The 25547-nt window shown below is 29.7% G+C and overlaps 5 protein-coding genes and 1 long non-coding RNA gene across 9 annotated transcripts; 5 read left to right on the top strand and 1 right to left on the bottom strand.

The window, feature by feature from the left end:
• Positions 1-657: 657 nt before the first annotated feature.
• Positions 658-2873, top strand: LOC145742347 (arylamine N-acetyltransferase, liver isozyme-like). The gene is made up of 5 exons (XM_082560128.1): positions 658-993; positions 1246-1435; positions 1544-1628; positions 1846-1939; positions 2285-2873. Exons 1-5 carry the CDS (start codon positions 658-660, stop codon positions 2495-2497), a joined length of 918 nt encoding a protein of 305 aa, XP_082416254.1. The 3' UTR covers positions 2498-2873.
• Positions 2874-3017: 144 nt separating this feature from the next.
• On the top strand, positions 3018-5631 carry LOC145742723 (arylamine N-acetyltransferase, pineal gland isozyme NAT-3-like). 2 transcript variants are annotated; one of them, XM_082560508.1, is made up of 6 exons: positions 3018-3138; positions 3446-3803; positions 4019-4205; positions 4349-4424; positions 4660-4753; positions 5357-5631. In XM_082560508.1, exons 2-6 carry the CDS (start codon positions 3462-3464, stop codon positions 5576-5578), a joined length of 921 nt encoding a protein of 306 aa, XP_082416634.1. In that variant the 5' UTR covers positions 3018-3138; positions 3446-3461; the 3' UTR covers positions 5579-5631. The 2 variants fall into 2 exon arrangements, with proteins under 2 accessions (XP_082416634.1, XP_082416635.1); XM_082560509.1 differs by lacking the exon at positions 5357-5631 and adding an exon at positions 4926-5079.
• Positions 5632-5824: 193 nt separating this feature from the next.
• On the top strand, positions 5825-7433 carry LOC145742722 (arylamine N-acetyltransferase, liver isozyme-like). Of its 2 annotated transcripts, none has more exons than XM_082560505.1 (5): positions 5825-6167; positions 6286-6475; positions 6637-6718; positions 6916-7009; positions 7163-7433. In XM_082560505.1, the coding sequence occupies exons 1-5, from the start codon at positions 5826-5828 to the stop codon at positions 7373-7375; spliced, it is 921 nt and encodes a 306-aa protein (XP_082416631.1). In that variant the 5' UTR covers position 5825; the 3' UTR covers positions 7376-7433. The 2 variants fall into 2 exon arrangements, with proteins under 2 accessions (XP_082416631.1, XP_082416633.1); XM_082560507.1 differs by having other exon boundaries at positions 7227-7406.
• Positions 7434-7848: 415 nt separating this feature from the next.
• LOC145742345 (arylamine N-acetyltransferase, liver isozyme-like) lies at positions 7849-8184 on the top strand. The gene has a single exon (XM_082560127.1). It carries the CDS (start codon positions 7849-7851, stop codon positions 8182-8184), a length of 336 nt encoding a protein of 111 aa, XP_082416253.1.
• Positions 8185-8385: 201 nt separating this feature from the next.
• Positions 8386-9188, top strand: LOC145743675 (uncharacterized). Its single transcript, XR_014281035.1, has 4 exons — positions 8386-8432; positions 8560-8641; positions 8832-8925; positions 9086-9188. It is a non-coding gene; the product is annotated as an uncharacterized LOC145743675 (long non-coding RNA).
• Positions 9189-9768: 580 nt separating this feature from the next.
• Positions 9769-23946, bottom strand: LOC145741292 (protein TANC2-like). 2 transcript variants are annotated; one of them, XM_082558856.1, is made up of 30 exons: positions 23815-23946; positions 23443-23514; positions 19663-19777; positions 19170-19378; positions 18826-19027; positions 18567-18739; positions 18246-18397; positions 18018-18168; positions 17639-17933; positions 17183-17538; positions 16915-17087; positions 16682-16799; positions 16376-16596; positions 15943-16174; positions 15380-15679; positions 15045-15208; positions 14768-14887; positions 14477-14654; positions 14179-14343; positions 13983-14086; positions 13798-13891; positions 13505-13647; positions 13122-13292; positions 12747-12947; positions 12386-12584; positions 12111-12220; positions 11805-11997; positions 11467-11682; positions 11100-11310; positions 9769-10955 (listed from the first exon to the last, which is right to left on the bottom strand). In XM_082558856.1, exons 1-30 carry the CDS (start codon positions 23840-23842, stop codon positions 10388-10390), a joined length of 5634 nt encoding a protein of 1877 aa, XP_082414982.1. In that variant the 5' UTR covers positions 23843-23946; the 3' UTR covers positions 9769-10387. The 2 variants fall into 2 exon arrangements, with proteins under 2 accessions (XP_082414982.1, XP_082414983.1); XM_082558857.1 differs by lacking the exon at positions 23815-23946 and adding an exon at positions 22735-22835.
• Positions 23947-25547: the final 1601 nt, after the last annotated feature.

Here is a 25547-nt window from a genome sequence, read left to right as displayed (position 1 = left end):
AATTTCTTATTAGGGAAACTTCCCCAAACGATTTCATTTTACTTTGCAATGTGATTACAAATTATAAACGTGCTTTCTGTGACTTAAAACCAGATGACGGGGCCTACTAAAAAAACAAGTGCTGTTATCGCATGACACGTAAGCATGCAATTTTTACCTACTTCATTGATTAAATTTTATGCAATATTGATTAAATTTTATGCAATACGAATGTAAATGTTGAGTATAAAAAAAGGGTTCTATTAATTACCAAACACTGACACACAGGTCGTTCAGTCATAAAGGACAATACATTACCACACAGAACAAAAATATAAGTGGGGTGGTTCTGTTTGGTAATTAGTAGGGCCCTATATAAATGTTTAAAATATAATGAATCTAAAGAACCAAACTTAAAAAAAATTGTAAATATCAAGCAATAAATATTAGTACTAATACACTTAACTTATTTAGTGGACCTGAAAAGTTATTAGAAAAAAAAGAGGTTTTTTAATACGAAATAAATGAAATTTTTTTTAAAGAAATTTTTATAATTGTATACATGCCTTAAACACATTTGTTTTAATACCTCTTAAAATACATATGTTACCTAACATTGCATTTATTACATTTTACATGCTTTTTATTATCCTAGGTTTTATTTAAACAAAAGTAATCATGAAAATTGTGGATGTAAATGAATATTTACATCGTATAAAATACAATGGATCAAAAGAGCCAAATTTGGAGAATTTAATGAAATTATGTGAACATCAAGTAATGAACATACCTACTGATACACTTGACCTATTTGGCGGGCCTGGAAAATCATTTGATCTTCATTATATATACAGAGTTATGGTGAAGGAAAATAGAGGCGGATTTTGTTATGAGTTAAATGTTATTTTTGGGGAGTTTTTAAAAGAATTTGGTTATGATGTTGCTTTCTTGGAAGGAAATTACTATTTGGACAATGACAACTTTGCATTTCCATTTAATCATATGTTACTGAAGGTATAGGTTCTTTTTATCCTATTACTTTATTTTATGTGTTTCAAATAATAGGTAAATAGTCTATTTTGGGTCTATATCACTTAAGTAAATTATTATAGAACTAGCCTAGGGTATTAAAACAGTATGTTTAGGCTGTAAAATTAGTGTTTTTTCTAGAATAAATATCTTTAAAAAAGATACAAGATATATAACTTAAAACAGTGAAAACACTTACTAAATGTTGTTGACAAAATTATAACTGTTTTTATTAAGGTTAAATTGAATGATGAAGTTTGGATAGTAGATGTTGGTTATGGTGCACAGTCTTACTATTTGCCAAAAAAATTTGAGTGTTCAACAGAACAAAGTGATATTACTGGTACCTATCGCTTTCGATTATTGCCTGGTTCTAAGGTTATTTATTTACAAGAGAAACATGTAAAAACCATGTATAATATGGATAGTAAGTAAATTAATCAAATTAAAATCCAAGTTTTATATTCTGTAAATAAATATCAAAAAATTTTTGGCTTTATTTCTAAAAGAACATGAAATTTTTTTCATTTTATAGGTGGCAAAAAACTGGATGTAAAGAGGCAGAACTTATCAAAATTTCTAAATCAATCAGAAGAATGGATTATTATACAAAAATTCAGGTATATTGTGTAAAAATTAAGAATATTGGTTGTCTTAACGTTTAAATTTTTAACGAATTACAACTCTTTATTTCTTGTAGAATTTTTATTTACAATTTAAGTTTAATGGTTTCATGGTATATTTAAATAAGAAAATAGTGAAGACAATATATAAAATATATGGTTTAAATTTTATAGCCTTTTTATTGAAGTTTTAATTTTCTGTTAAATGTTTAAGTACAAAAGAGCATACTTGGGAAGATTTCAAAGAAGGTTGGGATGGACATTTAGATGACCCTGATAGTTACATTATGGGAAACTCATTTCTTTCAGTAAGTATTATTACATACTAAAAAAGAAGTTTATTTGAAGAGGATAAAAATGCCAAGAATTGCATGTATGTACATATTTTAACTCGAAAAACATATTATTGAATATAAGTAGCTAATATATAAAATATAGTTAACAGTGGTAACTATTGAATAGTTAATATTTGTAGGATAATTTTAGCTTGCCTTTTTATTTAGGAATAAGATTATCTTATTACCAATCATAAATTATTGTCTCTTTTTTTATTTTAATTTCTGGAAAAAAATATTTAAAAAATAAAAAAAGGTAATTAATATTTAAAGATTAAAATTGGAAAGTAATGGTAACTTATTATATATTTGTAACAGGTATTTCATCAAAATGGTGGTAATGTTTTGTGGGGCTACAATTTTCTGGAAATTGAATTTGTCGATTCAACAACGGAGAAAAGAAGAATTACTGAGATCCCACATTCTACTTTGGATGATGAAAAAGCTCTTTTGGATTTGATTCGTTCCAAATTTGGAATCACTCTGAAATTTAAGCTCAACAATTTGAGATCTATCCATTTAAGAAAATAGATAGTAGATATAAAAATTTTAGGGGGTGAATAGAAGTATTTTGGGAATCATTTTTATTAATTTAATTAATTCTGTTTAAAGGGTATAAGTTTTTAGGTTGATTGTTAGGTTTTGTAATTACTTTATTTTTATAATTACTTTATATGCATGAATTGTTATTTTTTTAAATGTTTAATCACTGATTTGTAAAATTATTCTAATTTTTTTATAAAATTAACCTAAAATTTAAGCTTTCTACCTCATTATGTATGCACTGGCTATTTCTTTCTATGCATTGGTTACCTTATTACACATGCAATTACTGTACATTTAATTTCTATGTCCAACCATTGTAACTGATAAAATCTGGGATTTAATTTAGTATTTAAGATGTTTCTGGCATTTGTTACCTTATTATGTATGCATTGTTATCTTACATTTAATTTTCATGTTTAACCTTTAAAATTGAATTGTAATTTATGTAATACTCTTATTACTAGAAAGCCTCAATTGTAAAATGAATTATTTTTAGAGTCTTAATATTTTATAAGATAAAGGAATATATGAAAAATATTAAAAATGTTGGTGAATATTGTCAAGAATAAAGAACAACAGATCTGAAGAACTAAACCCAACTAGCCTTAAAGACTATAAAAGTTAAGGTATATACTAAACTTTAACAGCAAACTTTTAGTTACAGTGTAAAAATGGTGCCGTTTTATTAAAGGGATACAAATTTATTAAAGAAAAATTTAAAGATCAAAAATTTCAATTGGAACACCTGAAGAATTGAATTTACTTAAAGAATTTATTAAAATTTTAATTAATGTAACTAACTTTAAAATAATATTGCTGAAAAAAGATTTTTTGTTTATATATTAGTGCAATTTAAAAATTATTATTATTTCACACTTTCTGTTTACTTATACTTAGCTGTGGTGTCATGATTATTTTTTTTTCTTTAAACAGGAAACTATATTAAATCATGTCTATAGTAAATGTTGATGAATATATAAGTCGTATCAGATATAATGGGTCAAAAGAACCAAACTTGGAAAATTTAAGGAAATTATGTGAACATCAAGTGTTGAATATTCCTTTTGATACACTTGACCTATTTGGTGGGCCTGGAAAATTTTTTGATCTTCATAAAATATATCAAAGCATAGTGAAGGAGAACAGAGGTGGATTTTGCTATGAATTAAATGCACTTTTTGGAGAGTTTTTAAAAGGACTAGGATATAATGTTGCATTTCTTGAAGCAAGGGTATATAAGGGAACTAAGCAAGATATTTTTTCACCACCTTTTGACCACATGATTTTAAAGGTAAAAGTTTATATTTACAGGATTCTATGCTTGTGTAAAAATATAAGCTAAATATCTTTTCTTAAAAATACAAAATTTGGCCATGTCTGTACACAGCAGAGGATTGCTAATGCCTTAGATTCTATTTCTACCCAGTTATATTATTATATCATTCTTTAAAAAGTTTATAATGTGAAATGGTTTACTAAACATGTACCTTAAAAATGTATTTCAAGATAGAATTGGAAGGTGTAATTTGGATAGTTGATGTTGGATTTGGTAAACCCAACTTTTACTTGCCTAAAAGACTAGAGTGTTTGACAGAACAAACTGAGATTACTGGTACATATCGGTTTCGAGAAATGCCTGGTTGTAACAATGAATTTATTCTAGAAACAAGTGTGAACAAAGTTAACAGTGAAAGTAAGTATAATCTACTACAATAACTTAGTAAATTGTCAATGTATTTTGTGAATTTATTTAGACTTTTTTGCGGGTTTGATTTAAGTTGACCTTTTGTAACATACCTTTTAATTACAAGTTTTATTTTTTGTATTTGTAAATAGATGGAAAAAGAAAAATTGAATGTATTTCTAAGTTGTGTAATGGAACATTGGAATGGAAAATTATATATAAATTTAGGTTTGTTGCATTCAAAGTGGTTTTATCAACACATTATTACTTTCAAACATAAACCAATGTTTTTTGGCACTCTTTTATGTTTAGTGTATGATGTTTAAACATAATTAGTTTTAGATACATAATTAGTTTAGTTATTATAAGGTCCGCCTAGCAACATTTAAACATCATGTAAAACTTTAAATTATTTGCAGTTAATTTAAATTTTTTTCTAAAAGAAAATGTAACTTATGTTTAGCATTAAAGAATACAATTGGGAAAACTTTAAGGTTGGTTGGATTAATAATACTACAAATGAAAAAGACTTTATATTAAACAACTCAATTCTGAAGGTATGTTTTTAGCAATTTTGGGCTAATTTAACATGCAAAAATTTATTTATGCTTCTTCAAAATTGCCAGTATGACATTTTTCTATGTCTTCTTTTAATTTATAAATGCTGATATAATGTCCAACGTTGTGTTACAAAGTTTAACCTAAGCCTAGTTTTCTGTTTTTTTAAAGGTTATGTATGATAAATTTCAAATACTTGGCTTGCCACTTGAGGGTAGGTAGAATCATACACGAAAGTTATATATAAATAACACAGTTTAACCGGCAGCGTGGTGTAGTGGTAAGAACACTTCCTACATCACAATGAGGTTGTGGGTTCAATTCCTGCTGCTCTCATGCTGTAGCGCCCTCGATTAAAAATGGTATAAACTCTTGCTGAGCCAGCACTTAACCAGCAGCATAATTACCCGGCAATTGTACTCTATAATATCCCAAACTGCTAAAGGTAACTCAATACTGGGTCAGAGTAACTGATGTTACTCTATGTTTAGGTCGCGTATTCGACCTTGCCACATCGAGAATAACTATATATACAAAAAAAAACAGTAGGCTATCAACAAGTTACAATGAACTTTAATTCTAGCATGATCTATATTTAATAGCAAATTAAGTTATGCAATGAAGCTGGCACTCGCACATTGTGGGGATACAAATTTATTGAAAGAAGTTTTAAAGATCAAATTCCTAATACGATAAAGGTGACAGAAATTCCTCATGGAACACCACAAGAATTAGATTTACTTAAAGAGTTTATTACAGAAAAGTTTGGAATGAAGATTTCACATACACTGGATAAACTAAAATCTAATTTTTTTAAAGATTAAACTCTTTACTTAAAATTTTAGATTTCTAATTTATAATGTGCAATTATTTTTTAACGTTGTGTTGATAATGCCAATATCTCAATTAATTTTTAATACTTACTGCTTTAAAAGTTTTTTGATTTATTTTATTATGTGATATGCAATTTAAATTATTAGATTATGGTTGTTTCATGTATTTATCACTTATTCAGATTTAATGCCATCTAAATATAACCTATATTATCATCAACAGATAACTGATTAAATTATGTCTATAGTAAATGTAGATGAATACTTAAAACGTATAAAATATAATGGATCAAAAGAACCAAACTTGGAAAATTTAAGGAAATTATGTGAACATCAGGCCTTTAGTTTTCCATTTGATACACTTGATTTATTTGGTGGGCCTGGAAAATCTCTTGATCTTGATGATATATATAGAGTTATGGTAAAGGAAAATAGAGGCGGTTTTTGCTATGAATTAAATGTAATGTTTGGTGAGTTTTTAAAGGAACTTGGATATAATGTTGCTTTTCTGGAAGGAAGTGTTTATAAAGGTGCTAAACAAGATATTTTTTATCCCAAATTTAATCATATGATTTTAAAGGTTTGTACAATCATATATCTTGCAAATGCTTTCTGTGTATATTAATTAGTAATTTTTATGTTAAAATTCATGAAAAAGTCATTTACTATTATAATTAATTTATATATGTTAATTTAAGGTGATACTAAATGATGAAATTTGGATAGTAGATGTTGGGTTTGGATCTTCAAACTATTATCTACCTAAAAAATTGGAATGTTTAACAGAGCAATGCGAGGTTACTGGTTTGTATCGCTTTAGAAAAATGCCTGAAAATGATAATGACTACATTCTTGAAAGACATGTCAAAGAAATTATCAATGTGGATAGTATGTATTGTATAAGTATGACTATTAAAAATTCAGTGGTAATTTTATACAAAAACATTTTAATTTTGCAAAAACATTTGTGTTAAGTTATAATAAATGTGTTTTAATAAATACCAATTTTATTATCAGTACAAAAATAAAAATCTTGTTTTTGTTTAAAGCTGATAGGAAGAAAACAAAGGATATTATTATCTCCAAGTTATACAATGGTTCAAAAAACTGGGAAATAACCTTAAGGTTCAGGTAAAAAATATTTAAACTGCTTTACTATTAGAATCATTCTGGATACTAATTTTCATCTTAATATTTATTTGTACTAACCATATAGATTTGTTCTAGCTACTGTGTTTTATATTGCAAGTAAATCAAGACTGTATATGTAGCTTTATGTTTTTATATTTACAAAAGCTAATACTGGATTATTTTTTTTATTGTCTTAGTTTAAAAGAATATATTTGGGAAGATTTTAAAGAAGGGTGGATAAGTAATACAACTGATAAAGATTGCTTTCTTCTTAAGAACTCCTTCATAGAGGTAAATTTTGATATATATTAATTTTAAACTCTTTTATATACTTCAAAAAATAGTCTTGATATTTTTTTAATTAGAAAAATATTTATTTACAAACTAAACAAATTAAAAACATGAATAACTAAATAAATTTATGTATAGCTATTTTACATTTAGCTGTTTAACAAAAATGGTATAACTATACTGTGGGGTTATAAATTATTGGAAACAAAATTTATAGATCCACTTACTGAAAGTATTAAAGTTACTGAAGTTCCTCATTCAGCACCTGAAGATATAAAAGCTATTAACAAATTTGTCCAAGAAAAATTTGGTTTTCATATTGCATTTGAGCTCAATAAATTACGATCTGATCATTACAAAAATTAAACTTAAATTGTATTTTAATCAAACAAAAATAATTTGTAGTTTTAAGTTTGTGTGTAAATACTTTCACCTCAATTTATAATTTGTATTTTTTTATGCAGCATTTTTGAATTGTGTTTGTTTTTTATCTTTGTTTATAATTTTTTACTTGTATTATTAATTTTTGTAATTTAATACTTTTATTAAAGGATTCTATTCTTTTTATATTAAATATAACAGCATTACCCTTAATAAACGAAATCCAACTATTTTGTTGATTTAATATACACTAAAGAAAGTTAATTTAAAATACAAAATTTTATTTCTAATACTAATTTACTGAACTAGCTGCAACCTTGATAAAGCTATTACTTAAAGCAAGTTTTTTATATTCATTTTTATATTTGTCATTGCTTTACATATTTAAGTCTTGACAATGTAAGACTTTGGTGTTATATAACCTATTTATTTATTTACACAGAAAACCACTTTTAAATATGTCTATAGTTAATGTTGATGAATATATAAGTCGCATAAATTATAATGGATCAAAAGAACCAAACTTGGAAAATTTAAGGAAATTTTGTGAACATCAAATGATGAATATTCCATTTGATTCCCTGGACCTATTTGGTGGGCCTGGAAAATCATTTGATCTCTGTGATATATACAGAGTTATGGTAAAAGAAAAAAGAGGCGGATTTTGTTATGAGTTAAATGTTATTTTTGGGGAGTTTTTAAAAGAATTTGGATATAATGTTGCTTTCTTGGAAGGAAGTGTTTATAAGGGGACCAAACAAGATGCCTTTATCCACAATTTAATCATATATTAAAGGTTTGTTCAATCTTCTATTTTTTCTTTAACTTTCTGTGTTAATACAACATTATTGGTAGGTAAAACTTGCTAATGAAATTTGGATAGTTGATGTTGGTTTTGGTACATCATCTGGTTTTATGCCAAAAAAGTTAGAATGTTTGACAGAACAAAGTAAGATTACTGGAGTATATCGCTTTCGAGAGAAGCCTGGAGATGATGATGATTACATTCTTGAAAAGCATGTCAAAGTTTACAATAAGGATAGTGAGTGTATATAGGCTTAAAATTACTTTAAACTTTGGATTAATTTTAAACTAATTGAGATTATCTTTCTAAATAAAAAGTTTAGTTTAAAAATAGTTTTAAAAGTAATATTTAATTTTAAAAAAAGTTGACGAGAAGCACAAAAAAGATGGCAACATATCCAAATTATTTAATGGTTCAAAGAACTGGGATATATGCTTAAGATTTAGGTACACATGATGCATAACTTTAAATAATTTTTTTTGTTACTTATTATTACATAGTACTGTTTATAACTATGTTGCTCTTTAGTAGTTAATGTTGATACTTTATATTTTAGCCCTTTAGCCTATGAATACTTTTTTTTAATCATGCATAGTATTAGGACAGTAAATGAAAAGATTGTTTTGTACATTTTAGTTTAAAAGAGTTTGTTTGGAAAGATTTTAAAGAAGGTTGGATAAATAATACAACTGATAAAGATTGCTTTATCCTTAAAAACTCAATTTTGGAGGTAAGTTAAACAATATGATTAGTTTAAAAGTTTAACTAAATTTAGATAAAGATCAAACCAAAGTTTACTTTAAATGCATAATTATTGTATTTTTGCTCAAAAAACAACCCATTTTTTTGATTTATTAAATCTAACATTGTAAAAGTTATTTTTCATTTAGATTTTTTTAAAAAAAGGTGAAATTTTACTTCAGGGTTATAAATTTTTGGAAACGGAATTCTTAGATCCACTTTCAGAAAATCTTAAAGTTACATAAATTCCTTATTCTACACTAGAAGATATAAAATCTCTTAACAATTTGTTCTAGAAATATTTGGGGTTCGCATTACATTTGATCTAAATAAATTACGATCAGACTTTTGCAAATATTAAATTGATGTATTTTTATGTTTATTCAATAAAATGTTACTAATAATTATTTAAATTTGGTTGTGACTGTGTATATTTAAATCACATCTTTTTTTCCTAGATTTACTAATGATGTTAACTTTGTTTTTTTAACTTTTAATTTTTGCAAAAGTTAGGTACACAAATCTTAAAATTTGTATACATCCTATTATTTTTTTTTTTAATTTTAATGTAGTGTTTTGTTTCATTCTTAACATAATGAGGATAAATAAAAATTACAACAATTGTTTTTGTTATTACTGAACCAATGTGAACATAATTCAGCAGCATGTGTGTACGTTTTTAACTGAAATTTAAGTTGGAAAAATACTTTTCAAGTTTGATTTGTATTTAATGTTGAGATAAAAGCAATAAAATGGCCATTTTTGATGTGTAAGGTATGTTTTAAAAAGAATTACCTTGTTAACATAACATAAAATAAGTACTAATTGAATTTATGTGAATTTATTCGCGATAAGCAATAACTTAAACTGATGGTCACATAATATGGTGATTGCAATAAAAAACAATTATATTTCTAGCATTTAAAGCAGCATGGCTAACAAAAATATAAAATAAATTAGAATGCAACGCAAGCAAAAAGCATTAACCCATAATATTTACTATTTTTTCTCAAAACTATAATTTTTTTTTTATAATTTAGCTTTTTAAGAGATTTTTTCACTTAAGAGTTTTTTTTTAACAATGACATGGGCGCAGATTGGCAGTTATAAAAAAAAAAAAAAAAAAAAAAAAATTAGCTAGTACCATAAGCCTCCATAGTATAAAATAAGAAAACAATTCATATACCTTCGCACACCAAAAAATTTAATGAACTAGAAATCAACTTTTTAAATTAATCAAAAGCAGCTTAAGAAATAAAGTTGTCAAAATTGCTAATCAACAAGCCTGTTAAAATTAACAGATTTATTAAACTATTTTTATAATAAAAGAGGCCATTGCAATTTGCGGACACAAAATGATATAATTAGGTGCACAAATTGTTGACATACTTAAAAAGAAATTGAAGAAAACAAAAACTACCACAGCATTAAGGGGCAAATATTTGATGAAACTATAAATCGGTGACGAAAGATGCCCTTGAAGGGTCTTGCATCTTTGAACGCCGATCGTTTTGCATTGCAACATCGAAGCCAGGCTGATCACCATAGTACATATTGTTATTATTTAAGTTATAAGCACGATCGTCTGATATCGACCTGTTTAAATCAGAAACTTGGGGCCTCCAGTGAGGATTAGTCCTGGGCAAAGCCCTTCGGACATTATTGTTTGGGTTTTCCCCTCGTGGGGCCCTGCGTTGGATCAAGGGTGAAGGCTCTGGGGGGTAAGCAGCAAGACTCAGCATGGACTCGGCCATGCTTTCTTGGGAATTACCCCTTCTAAGGAGTCCATTGTTTGCGTTTGACCCATAAAGTGGGGCAAGTTGGTGGCTGTTGCTCCGAACATGGCCGGCTCCCTTGTAACTCTGAGCACGAAATGAGCGACCACCATGGTCAGCAGGGTGGGTGGGCGCAGGAGATGTCCCTCTGCTTAGGTTGCCATGGTAACTGGAGGAAGAGTTAAGTCGTGGACGAGCTTGTGGGATTTGGATTAATTCAGAGGATGCAGAAGCAGGTCGGTGTCTGTAAAAGAAGAAAATTTAGATTTTGTAAGAATTTAAACAGATTTTTGTGAAGGTTAATGCAAGTAGTTTAATTGTTTGTTAAAAGAAAGAGGACTTATATTCAAGTAAAAAATGATTGTTTATAAAAATGATATTTTCTTACCTTGTGCCAGCTTTTCTTATTTCATCCTTAATTCGTTCAATCAATCTTTTAATTTCCTTCAAATTATGAGCAGGTGCAGTTTTCTCTGCTTCTATGACATCACGGAGGGCAGCTTGAAGTTGTGAAGCTTCTCTTAAAACTCTTGCTCGAGCGTACAAAGCCTCATACCAGTGGGGTTTCAACTCAATGGCTCGTGATGCTGTATCCTCAGCTGTTAAAAAAAAATGTATAATTGTAAGTAATCTAGAAAACTAACCAAAGGTAATGTGGAAAGGCTTTTATCTGATATTTAGGGTATTATTTTGTGGTATATGTCAACTTAAAAAAAAACAAACAAAATTTTTTAAAAAAATTGTAAAAAACTTACCTTCTTGTAAGTCACCAAGCTTTCTTAAACATCTCGAGTAACCTAGCAACAAGTGGGCACAAAGGTCAGCGAGTTTACCCACAGGTGATGGACGATCATCCCTCGAGTTTGATGTAGGGACTTCCCCCACATGCCTCAGTGCTTTTGAGTAAACATTGCTCGCATTTTCAAAATCGAAACTTTTATAAAAAGCGTTACCGTCTTCCAAGCATTTGTCTAAAGAAAAAAAATGATTAAAAAAACATATATGACATGATATTTTGCTAAAATAACAGTTAAATGCAATTATAAAATGTAATGTTATTGTTTTATATCTTGTTTTTTAAGACATTACTTACTCAAAAGGGCTGCAGTGACGTCGGGTTTTCCACTTGCCATCGCCCACGATGTTTGAGCAATCTGAGCCCCTCTTCTCAACAACCTTGCCACTACGTTAATATTCTGACAACCAATGGCTCGATCCAATGCACACATTCCACTTGCATCTACATGCATAAAGTCAGCCCCAGCATCAAGAAGTAAATCAACAATCTAAATAAGAACAAAAAAGGTAAATCTTAGTTTAATTTAGCCTTCAAAAAGGTAAATCTTGGTTTAATTTAATATTTAAAATTAGAGTTTTTTGGTTTATCTTATGTAAATACCTGTGGGTCGCCGAAGAATGCTGCAAGATCTAATGCAGTTCTTCCACTAGCATCACAATGATTAACTGAAGAGTTTCTACTTAGCAAGGATCTTACACAAGGACCATGTCCTGAAATATCAATATAAATTTACTAATCACAGTAAAAACGTTGCAAGACAAGTCATTGTATGCAAAACAGAGAAAACAAAACTTTTTAAACGGTATTAAAATAAAAAAAAACTAAAAAAGAATTTCATCAAAAAAAAAAAATTATGATTTTAATGTAGTTTTTACCTTGCAGTGCAGCCCAACTGAGGGCGGTTAATCCCTCGCGATCAGCAGCCACTACACTTGAACCCCGTGACAACAAGAGTTCTAACACACCCAAGTGACCATTACATGCTGCAGTTATGAGTGCTGTTTTACCAGCTGTGTCACAAGCATCGAGTGACGCTCCAGAATTAAGTAGCAGATCTGCAGTATCCCAATGGCCCTAAAAAAGGTAAAAAGGAGTTAATAAAGCTTACTACACACTTTTTGTTTAAATGGTGTGTACACTTTGTTTAAAAACAGTTTTTAATACTTTTTTATCTCTGTGTTGAAAATTTACCCTTCACCATTAAGGGATTATATCAAAATTTGCCAAAGAACTTACTTGTTTTACAGCACACAACAACGGCATCAACCCAGATTTGTTTCTCTGTTCGACGTCGGCTTTGTATTTGCTGATGAGGAAGTCGCAAACTTCGGTTTTGCCGTGTGCAGCAGCTGATGTAAGAGGGGATTCCCCATGAGATGGTTCAAGAGCGTTCACGTTGCAGTTGAAACCTTGATATTCTATCAGGTATTGCATTAACTGACAAGAAAAATTTAAGTTAGAGGTTGTAAAAAATTTAATTTTTTAATAAAAAATTTAATTTTTTAATATCTGAAATTTAAATCTAAATTTGAAATGCAAATTCTTTCATTAATTTTTTTTCAAATTCTTTTATTATTTTAGTTGTTGGTGATTTTGGGTTTTAAAACTTACCCCAATGTCACCAGTTGTGGCAGAAGCCACCAGTGCTTGTTGTGCTGCAAAAGTTCGATATTCCTCGGAGGCATATAAATCACAGGTCAATAGGAGTTTGGCAACATCCGAGTGACCTCGAGAGATGGCGTGAAGTAGAGGAGTATGTCCGTTCATGTCAACTTGGTTTAACTAAAAAAAATGTTTAAAAATTAAACTTTAACTTTGTTTCACATTTAACATTTACTTTTAAATTAGTTACAAAAAATCCAAAATCAGCAAAATATATCTTAATTTAACAATTCAACAAAATAACTTTATTTTTTTGGAAATTTTACTTCAATTTCTTCTCACAATTTTGTTTACGTATTGTATAAATATTTTATTTAATATTCTCCACTTACGTTAGGTCCGTATTTGAGCAACAAGTCAACAATATGTCTTCTGCCAGCAGCTGCACCAAAAGTCAGAGCACTCATTCCATTTGAAGCTGGAAGATTGACATCAGCTCCAAACATTAGAAGAAGTTCAGCTAACTCTGTACAACCTAAAGGTAAAAAATATGTTAAAATACTGATTTAAAATATTCTTAGATTTTTTGAAAATAAGCCAAACTAATTTTGTTTATATTAGGTCTAGTTAGGATAAATAACACCTGAAAAAACTAATAGTTGATTTATTTAAATATTAATAATACCTGAGTGAGATACAACAGCCAAGGGTGTAGCATTGTGGAAAACTTGGGTTGGAACATTAGGATTTGCTCCTGCTTTTAACAGCAACTTGCTTACCTAAACATTTAAATTTGATATAAAAAATATTCAGTTTTATAATGTTTATTATTCTAGAGATTATATGTAGAAGTAAAAATGTTATATTTACCTTCATGTTGGGATAGAAAAGATTTCTGATAGATGTTAGTGCTTCTGTCAGTTGTTTGCTACTTTGTGCCATAAATCTAGCATTTTGTTCACTTGCCCCAATGCCTAACAATAACAATAACAAATTAATTTTAAGAAAAAAAAATTGAAAATGAAAAAAAATTACAAAATGGTAAAGCCAATTTTTCTGAATTTACCGGTTTGTTTTGATTGGTTTTTAAACATGCCGGCTTTGAGTACGTGATGTGCTAACTCAAGTGTGGCATGTTTATGTAATCGCTCAGCTGGTTGTCTTGACAACACGGTGGCTAATAAAGCGTATCCCCGTTTAACATCAACACGAAATTTACTCGAGGATTGAACTAAAATAAAAAAAAAATTATAAACAGGTTGCCAAAATTTTTTTTTTAATTAAACAGATTAATATTCCAATTTTTACACAAAAGATAAGTAAAACATTTTTAAACTGCACATAATTTTTAAATTAAAACTTACGAGTTCCATTTTTCTGTCCAGCTGTTGCTTGCTCAACTAACCACTCCCTGAAACAAGGATGAAAAAATGACCTTCCTTGGTTGACCAAACCCTGAACTAAAACGTCATCCAACATCTCCATTTGTTGTTTAAACTTTTGCCAGGTAAGGTGGTTAGGAGGGAAACCAGAACCAATTGCCTGTAAGGTAAAAAAAAAATTAAAAAATTTGATTTTGAATAAATTAAAATTTTTAAGTTATTTTTCTACATCTATGTTTTGAGGATAATATGTTCTTTTTTTTGTTTATATACCTGATAGATTTGATCATCTTTTAATGGGTACAAAGAAGCAAGTGCAACTGAAATAATATCACGAACTTCATCAAATGAAGTGTAACTCATAAACCTCAAGTTGCACATCAACAAAAATACCTAAAAAATGAAAGTAAGTTAAAAAAAAAAATTAATTTTAACACCCATTTAAGTTTATAAACATTCCTTTACAGTACTAGTTATTAAAATAGCATAAAAGTAGCCAATATATGTTATTATTAATATTTAAAAGTTCTTTACAACTTTTTGATATTACCTCATGTATTGAGACTGGGATAATTTTGAACCCAGCACTTTTAGGAACAATTGATCCTTTTTCAATAAGATCCAAAGTCATTCTGAGATATAGGAAATTTCCTTTTGACAGTTTAAGTAAATGTTGGGTCAGTTGTTTTTGGGTAACGGCGGGGTCAGATTTACCTAAAAAAAATATTAAAATTATTTTTAAATAAAGGTTTTAATACATCTTAAAGTCCTACATGTAATTTTTAAAGGCCTTCTGATTTTAAGCGTTCATTTTGTGTTTTACATTATATTTCAAGGTTTTTTCAATTTTTTTATGTTTTTTTGTTAAAAATTATTTTAACAAACCTGATAAATTAAGGTTAGCAAGAGTAGGTGCACTTGAAATCCTGTTACCAATATACATCTGTACATCCCTTGCCACGTGATTATTTTCTGCATCGATTGATACAAAATGGACGGGAAATCGGGCAAGTTGCTCACTTTCCTGAGTCCGGCATGTGACTATGACTTTCATAAAGTCAGGGAAGTCGACTAGGTGGCATTCCAAGAAAGATAAAATGGAGAAACCGTAGTCGGGGCGATATTTTTCTGCTTCATTAATGGCGTCGATAAGGATCACAAGGTTCGTTCGAGGAAGTTTTTGACCTGAAAATAAATTATTTTTAGATTTTGTTCCTAAAATACAAGGCTCTTTATGTTCTCATGTATTTAAGTATCCACACCCAGAAAAATAACTATTTTTAATGTTTCATGAATGGAATGAATGGACTTTGTTATTTTTGGTCTGCTTTATAGATGATTATTTTGCGTGAGAATTTCATGAAAAGTATTTTAAAATCTATAGCGTCATATATTCGCCTTCATTTAATAAAGGAAACTTGACTTCATAAATTTAAATAAAAACTTACATTGTTTTAGCATGACTAGAGGCTCGATGATTGCTTTTTTCAAGGCTTGAGATGGGTTTTGAATGCAACTTCTGACACTAAGTAAATTTTGTAAGTGAGGTTCGTTGATCAATAATTCCCTGTATGCAGTTAATTGGGGAGCTTGGCTTAGTTGTGCAGAGATGCTGTTGAGAAATTCAGGCACGTAACAAGTTGTGTTGTTGTTAGACTGGCAAAAATGAAATGCTACAACCTGAAAATAAATTGGTTTAATTTTTAATCTAATGATATTTTGTTACTTTTTGTGTTTTTTTAATTTTTTTTTGTGTTTTAAAAATACTGAATAAAAAAAAAATTTTGTTAAATATGCCAATAAAAATTGAAGGCTTTTTTTGAATATGGCAATGTTTTTAAATTTAGTAAATTTTTTTATGCAAATATTTAATTTTTTTACCTGTGATGCCAATTTTCTGCAAGAATCGTCCACATTTAATGAGGTCTGACTGCTTGCTCTACTATTTGCAGTGCTTCCAAAAGCTGGACTGGCAGTTCTGCTGGAATGGTTTGAACTGGTCACCGATAACTGGTTGGAACCACCTCTTGGGTGGTAATATTGGCGACCACTTGATATTGGGCTGGAGGAACGAACCAGAGAACCAATTCTTTGTAAGGTATCTAAATATTCCATAAAAAAAGTTAAAAAGTTATTTTTTGGACTTTTGAATTTTAAAAATTAGGTAACAAAATTGTTTTTATTTACCTCCATCATTTGATCTCATAGTTCCACATTGTTTTGAGTTCTTGTGCCCATGGTAACTATAAGACACCAAGTGGTCAATAATTGAGGTCTTTCCATGACCAGATTCTCCACTAATGACCTGAAATAACACAAACACATTAACAAAAAATATAACAAAATTGATTTGCTGTAATAAAAACAAAAATATAACAACCCAGAGTTAAATAATTATTTTTACAAAACCTTTTACTTACCACTCCTTTTTTGTTTTTATTCTCAGAATTGTTGTTATTCAGAGCAGCAAGAATTTCACTGAACAACCATTCCCGACCAACAAACTTGCTTTCATTAGCGACAGCCAATGGAAGCTCGAACATTAAAGGTTGTAGGTTCACATCCGGTGCACGGAAGGGAGCAAATCGAACAGCTAAGCAAAAAAATTATTTAAAACATTAAAATAAAGATTTAACAAATTACAATTTAATTTTATATATAAAACAAAAAACTTTTAATTCTTTTTACCTTTTGGATCTCCATTTTCTGCATTTCTATCACTAGGATTAGACCTCGTTGACGACCTTCCATTGCTATGACGACTAAAGGTATCTTCATTAAACCCTGGGGCTTGGGGAGTCAACCTAGCAGGATTGGGGGGTATGGGTGAAGAGTGAGCATGGGGTCTTTGCAGTTGTTGCTGCTGTTCCCATAAAGCACTCGTCGACCCGTAAGTTGGTTTTGGTTTGTTGGTTTTCTTATTTTTGTGAATGTTTCCAACTGATTCGGCGCCACCTAGTGCTGATGTTGACATGCTAGCGGATAAAGCTGTGTGGTTGTTTTGTGTAATGGAAATCGGGATTTCTCGTCTCTGATCTTGCGCCCTGATTTAAAAACAAAAATTAATAAACTTGTAAAAAAAATTTCCAAAGGAAATTTGTTAATTTTTAAATTATTTGTAACATTAAATATTATTTTATTTACCAAATTCTTTTATCCTGCCTTTCTCTTTCCCTAGGCTCCGGATGACCATTTCTCAATGGATTAATTGCTCCATCTGAGGACAGTCTTAGCCTTCTTGTTAGGGTTGAGCTTGCCGTTATCACCTCATCACTAGGGGTCACAGTTTCCTCCCTGGTGTACCCGTTGACCGATGTGTAACGGTCAAAGTTAGGGTTAAATGTGTCCACACAGGGGCTTGCCAAAGGTGGGGGTAAACTGTTGGTAGGGGTGGGTTCTTGGAAGTGAGAGTGTGAGTTCTCAACTTGAAGTTGTAAAGCTTAAAAAATAAAAATTTTAAACATTTTCATTTTTTTTAAATTGATTTTTTAAGAATATTTTTGATTTTATAAATTTCTTTTACTTTTAGGGGGTAACGGTGGAGGGGGTAACATCTCTTCAACTTCCTCTTCCTGTTCTTCTGGAGGGGGTGGAGGAGGGGGCAAGTCGTTCTCGATGACAATATCAATTGGGGGAGGAGGGGGTGGCGGGGGTAATGGCTCGTTACTGTAACCCTGGAAACAAAATAAGGGGTAAAATATTAAAAAATTTTCGATTTAAAAAAAAAAATTGAATTTTTTATCAAACTTACAATTGATTTCACAGATTTCAATGAACTTTTATTCGACATCTCGCACACCGATACTGCAGGTGTGACAGAGCGTGACGATGACACACTGGAGTGACTCGAGTGGCTCGGAGAATTCTGACATAATTGGGGCAACTTTTTGATGTCCAGGGAATCTAGAATCACGAAAAAGGGGGTAAAATTATTATTTTTAAAGGTTGGGATAATAGTAAGGGGTATTTTTTGTAATATTACCCACTAAAGTATTTAAGATCTGTTATTTAAATGTAAGAGTTGCTTTTATTTCAACTTGATATTATTTTTTGGATTTTTCTTTCAACTGACCTCTCTCGGTTGATCTGTCAGTTCCATTTGATGTTTGTCTTCTGGTCGAAGGTCGCCTGGGTTTGATTGAGGTCATCGATGACACAAGGTTTCCTCTTCGTGGATCTGAGTTCCACATGGTGGCGCTGCTCTGTTCGGCGAGCTTTGATTGAGGAATTCCACCCATGTTGCTACTAATTTGAAAAAAAATTTAAAATGTTATTTTAAAACATACAAAAAAATAAAAATGTTTTATTTTAATTTGAAAAAATCTAAAAACCTTGATACGGAGGAGTGGCAAATGATGTCAGATGAACTTCTTGAATGATTAGGGATTGGAGCAACTTCTGTGGAGTAGGAGGAAAGATCCTGTGTCCTCGAGTCTAAAGATCCACTTCTACTCGCATCATATGGAGCAGGAGAAGGAAGAAAAACGGACAATCCTGACCGGAACTCTGAATCAAAGGATCCCACACTGCTTCCTGTAAATAAAAATTTGTAATTTTTTAATTTTTGTTTCTTTTTTTATTTTAAAATTAAATTTTTTTTAGATTTTCGGAAATTGTTCAAAAAAAAGTGAAAATTTTTAAGATATTAAAAATCAATTTTTTTTGTTGAAATTACCGATTCCTTTGTCGGACAACGTGGACGCAGGACTAGTGGTTTGTTTCTTTTTAATTTCGTTGCTATGGATCGCGCTGATCACGTCGTTGCTATGTATGACGTTGGTCGCTTCGTTGCTAGGTAAAATGTCGTTGCTATGGATGTTGGCGCCAATGTTAATATGACTCAACATCGGGTGGGGATGGTTAGTTGTTTTGACATGACTTACTCTAAAAAAAATTAAACAAAAATTCGAATTTAAATTTGAAAACGTTTATATTTAAATGTTATTATCATGTTAGTAAGTGAGTAATTTAACAATGACTGGCAGTTTTACATAAACTGAAAAAATCGATTATTATTTACAAGTGTTAAATATATATCAAGTTACTCATAACCAATATTAACATGACTAAAATAAATAGACTTAAATTTAAAAAAAATTCAAAATAAGAAATTTGGTCCCTACAAGATCAAATTTATATTATTAAAGTTAACAAAATGTTTTTTTTACCTTTGTTCACCCATATAAAGTCCTAGTTTAGCCATTAGTGTGGGGTCCGGGACATCTGTATCACTTGTTATACATTCCCCTAAAAGACGATTCGATGGACTTACATTAATCGAATCTAAACAAAAAATTATTTCAGAAATTTAAAATTATAAGCAATCAAAATTTTATTTAAAATTTGCCAATACTATTGACGTATTGAAGTTTTAATAGGCCTGCTTTTGGCATATGTGTTTTTGGCTATTAAAATTATTAAGTTTGCAAGCCTACTGCAGAACCCTTAATTTCTACGATTAAACCCTTACTGAACTCTGCCAATATATTAAATCTTGCCGCAAAAATTACGCGATTAACAGATTGCCAACCAGCGCACGCACTTCCTAATGGCAAGGTGCGTGGGAAAGTAAAATGCGGAAGTAATGCGGAAATCGTTAGCAGCACTGCTGTGTCTAATTAAACGATCGAATCCCGATTAATTCAATTGGAGTCGGCCCGACCTGATCTCCGATTGATTTAGGTTGATAAAATTAATTTTTGCGGATCTTATTGGTGTTAGTTATAACCATGATATATAAAATGTAATATTAAACTTTAAAAAATGCCTTTTTTAAACCTTTGCGTGATAATTGTCTAAATTTAAAACCGAAAATTTAAAAAGTCTTATTTTTAAATTTACAGTCATCTAAAATCGCACAATTGACGTCAAAGCATTACGTCATCTGCCTTCTTTAAAAGTACTCCAGTCGAAATCAATTAGAGCCTTGTCGACCTGAACTTGAAAAAACTATTTTTGACGACTTATCAGTTTACACAGCACACTATGTTGCAACACTTTTTGTAATGTGTACTGAACACTTTAAACGCTGTGTGCCATATAACACTCTAACCCACATTCTTTTGCCTTATCGCGTCTTGGCAAATATGTACTTATGTTTTTATGGCGAAAATAACACGTTGAAATTTAAATCATAACAAGCTCTGAAAACTTGAAATAAATTCCAAACTTGTTTTATTTATAAAATTTATGTATGACACATATTTTAGATGTGTAAATTAAACAGTATACATTTATCTTAATGCTAACCTGTTTAATTTTAAATTTAAATAACTGGTAACGTAGTTTCTATTTGTTCTAGGCATAAAAATATAAAAAGCAATGTTCAAACAGGTTTATTATTCTCTAATACTCTTATACCTCCCAATCTAGTTAGAGCTTATACGGAAAATCGATAATCAACCGCACATTTCGACTTTCTTATCGATTTTTACTGCACCACAAAACTCTGGTATATTTACGTATTCGATTTTTTGCACTCAATTCGTTGTAAGGTTTTAAAAGGCCAACGCACTGGTTCAATTAAAGATTTTTCGGTTTCTTAGTATTGATTGTGCTATGTATACTTCGTTTTATCTTTGATGTGAATACGACTATTTAATCTAAAGCTATTTTAAATACCTTAGCTTAGCCTCTGCCTGTATACGGACATATTACTAAGCTTCTAAATTTTTCTTTTTGTTTCTTACTTGAAAATAAACTTCAAAAAATAGCCCGATTTTACTAAATGCCTATGACCTATACTTTCAAAAAATCAAAAGGCATTTCTAAAAATAAATTTAAAACAAATTAAACGCCAATAATTGATCAAAAGTTGAAGTAAGATTTCCTTGTTTGACAAGCTTTTGATAAATCTGATATTTTGATTTTTCGCTCAAGAATTCGACGAGGGAAGTTAAGTATTGTGCGAACCTTTATGTTTAAAACCCAGGGGAGTCTCAATTATTTTATTGCTGTTTATTTTGAAATGTGGTATTTTTCGAGGCCCTTTTAGTAATAAGTAAAACAAAAAGTTTAGTAGTATTACATAGCGAAGTATTTTTAAATAATAATCAAATTTTCGAATTAAAAAAAAAGAATTTAGGGGTAGGTTGTAAAGTTGCTATTCCTTAAAGCGGAATTTTTAAGCCCCGCCCCCCCCCCTTCTTTCCTAGCTGTCAATCAAAGTTAAACAAATTCCTGTTCGGCTTATTCGACCTTCACAATTCGCATTCCGCGATTGGAAATAATCCAGACTTGCAAGCCAATAAGGACGCCAACTTGTCTAAATACTTTCTTAATTTCGTGTATATTTGAAGTATGGTTAAAACCACATATAAAGATGGATTAAAATCGGATTTTAAATACTAAATTTCAAACAGATTTTTGTTTAAGATTTTACAATAGCCTATGTATACCTTTATAGTTAAAAAATTAAATTCCTGTTTTTTAATTTTTTTATTAATTTTCTTTATGTTTTCAATTACCGGTGTTTGGTTACATTCGACTGTCTACAATAAACCAAACAATTGTCATTTCTAGACACATTGTCTGCCCATTGTCCGCTGTAACAATGGTCCACAATTAGGCTCAATGCAAAATTTACAGCACAAAAGCGTGCCCAGAACAATTAAACATAAAAGTGGAACTTGCTATTAGAGAAATCGGTCAATTACATAATAGCACACCAACGTAAGGTAAGCCGCGTGTCATGGCACTATACTAAATATAACGAGCGCCTAATTAGTTTCAGATAATTACAATAAACTTAATTAGGTATTTAATATACGTATTGATTTGGCTCTAGGCTTTTCAATTATTACTGAAAGTTTATATATGCACCTGTCAAAGGCTGCGAATCTTAGGTAACGATGTCTATTAAACCAATTTTACCGTAATTTAACTAAGTAGCCTACACAATAATAACTAGCAGCGCCTATTCAACGTAACGCAAGTGTAAATTTGTTTAAAGCCCATATAGACTTTATACAAAGCAGCCTGTCATATTAACCTGCCCTCGGTAGAAAAATCGAATATTTAAAATAGCGGACTACCGCTTAAACGTGACGAAAATCTGTCATGCGCAGTCGAGCGTGGCTTCCGTAAACTCTTCTTAGGACCACGTGGTTGCAATCGAACAATGCAAGACCACGTGACCCGTAACAATCCTACACACCCTGTACTGTCAAATTAAAAGCACCACAAATGTGATTTTTCCTTATAAGCGTTATTAAATAGGATTTAAAGTAACTTTAACTTACTGTATGTTATAAAATCATGTTTACGATAGTTACTGTTACGATAGTTGATGGGTAAAAATGACTTCATTTCAAAAACCAGTGTGCTTAAAATTACCTGAAAACTATGTTAAAAAATGCATTATCAATATTAAGAAAAAAAAACGAAGTTAATTAAATTTTTACTTCATCTTATCTTCAAGTATTTTACATTTTTCAACAACACCAGATACCACAACATTGCCAAGTTAACCTTTATCTTAAATATGCTTGGAATGTACTCGTTTGATTTTCACACACAAATATCTTAATATCGATATGTTGAATAAAACCACAAAAATGCGCCAAGGGGATACGAAATTCACGTACAGCGAAGTAATGGTAATATTAAAATTTTTAGGGTTATTATAAAATATTTTGTAAGGGGATATGAAAGTTTGACGTCATATAACAATAACTGTTAAATAGTGACCTCCAAATTTTGTATTTAAATTTAAAGATTATCTAAATAACGATAAATATTATATAGGCAAAAGTAGATTTTTTAAACTTTTTTATTAATTTTTGTAGTAATTTACATACAAAGCTTTTAAAATTTTTTACCTTTTAAAAAATGCCTTTATTGGAATTATCGCATTAGTCTTATTTTCAACATGTATAAATACAGGTTTTGTGAATTACAAGGTAGCAATTATTGGTATAGGTAAAAAACTAAGAGAAAAATTAATTTACCGTTCTCGGATACTGATGGGATGGAAGGAATTTCAACGAACTTCGGTTTGCGGTTCGCTGGCGTCGGTGTAACTGTTTAGAAAATAAATTAAACTTTTTTGGCTTTCTGCGAATGGCTTAGCTATTTAAATTGCGTTTTAATTCATTTTTAATACAATTTTTTGAAAGTATAGAAGATTAGGATTGTTAGATTTTATTTAAGGGATTGGTATTTTGTTGAAAAATATTTATAAATATTTGAATTTTTGGTAATTATAAAACTATAGTCTTTAAATATATAAATAAAACTGTTTATAATAAAACAAACAAAAACGTTTATAAATATTGATTTTTCTATATATTATTTAAAAATTGGTTAAACAATTTACTTACCTCTATTTACATCAATATTAGTCGCCATTTTTTTAACTTTTTCTTTAAATAAATAATCCTTTTCTTAAAATTGAATAAAAATCATATCAATTTTAACATGTAAATCTTATTATTAAATCACTGCTGTATTCTGCGAAAAGAATAATTTGGTTAATAACTAACACGTCAATCAAATAGACTAATTTACCGTAACTCTAATTACTTATAATTAACTTGAGTTAATTTGGCTAAATTGTTCTTTCAGTCGAGCCTTTAAACCTGTCGACTTGACTACGTTTGTAGAAAATTTTTAATTGTTACGTCACTAGCACACGACCACATACGATCATTCACAAAAAGTTAACGTCACATAACAGGAAACATTGGGCCGAAGAAGTCGATTTAATGTTTTAAAACGTAACTTAATAGCCCACACCTGTATTTAATAACTCTTTACCTTAAAACGTCAACTTAATGTGCCAAACTATAAAGCGTTAAACCTTGCTGTATAACTTAACTTTTTTAAAGAGTTAACAATTACGTTTTTTCCCGTCCTTACTGGATTTAAATGCCTAAATGTCGAAATAATGACAAAAAAAGAACGAAATACAATTGTAATCACCAAAATTACAACCTCGCAAAGTCGGAAATGCTTAACAAAAGAAAGCGGAAACAATAATTTTCCAAAATAGTGAATGATATCATTTCGGATGACTAAAAACCTTAATTTATTTTTCTTGCATGAATCCATTTCCTGATCAACTCCGATTTAAAAATTAAGGGAAATTTTTTTAGTTTATTCTAAATAAAATTTTTAATTTATCCTCGACGTAAAAAGTGGATTCATTACATTTAAAATGAACCTAACAGTTCTAAAAACTTGTACTAGCTCAAAATATTGCTGATTTTATTTTAAATATTTATTAATTTGCGAAAATTGAAAAAAACCAAAAGTTTTTCAACTACATATATCACCTTTTAATCTTCTCTATTATTCTTATCAACCTTTTATTCTTATCTACAACACAACATGTCGCAATCAAAAAAAAATTCAAATGGGGATTTTAGTTCGCGTGTTCGTTCTTTACAATTTGATTCCTAAAACCCCAATGCCTAGAACCAATCATCTAATCTGAGAGCAAACACTATTGTCTGTGACGTCATAAGGCTCCATTGTTACGCCATGTTTGCTTGCCGAGTGAGTTGTAGGATTACGAAGTTGATAGGTTTTCGAATTAATCGGAAAAAAGTTTAATCCAGGCTTATTCTGTTTGCGATACAGATCGAGTGAAATTCGACTTGCAAGTTTTAATTAAATTTAAATCCAGCGACGAAATACCTGGCAAAAAATTCCGACAATTTTGTTTTCTATTTTTAGCCTTTCTTCTGACAATTTTTTGTTATTATATTAAAATATTTTTTTATTTTTTTTCTTCAAAATATTTTTTTGTCTGAATAATATTAAGCCTTAAATTTTTTAAGTCTGTATTAAAATACCAGACCTAAATTTTATCTTGGTCTATGATTCATAATTTCAACCATCCCAAATTTACCCCTAGCATATAAAAGTGTTATGTTATTGTGTCTTTCTTTAATACCTATTCACACTTAATACACGTTCCATTGACTTTCCAAGGAACAAAAATGGGTGTATTTCGAATCCTGACTAATATAGTGAAAAGAGAAATTTTTTCACATTCAAATTTTTTTTTCTCAAAAATTACGCAACAGAATTCGTTCCACTACGTTTAGGG

The sequence above is a fragment of the Corella eumyota genome, chromosome 2 (assembly GCF_963082875.1).
Source record: "Corella eumyota chromosome 2, kaCorEumy4.1, whole genome shotgun sequence".
Taxonomy (NCBI): domain Eukaryota; kingdom Metazoa; phylum Chordata; class Ascidiacea; order Phlebobranchia; family Corellidae; genus Corella; species Corella eumyota.
The sequence above is the reverse complement of the archived record's forward strand: the minus strand, read 5'-3'. Positions and strand labels throughout refer to the sequence as shown.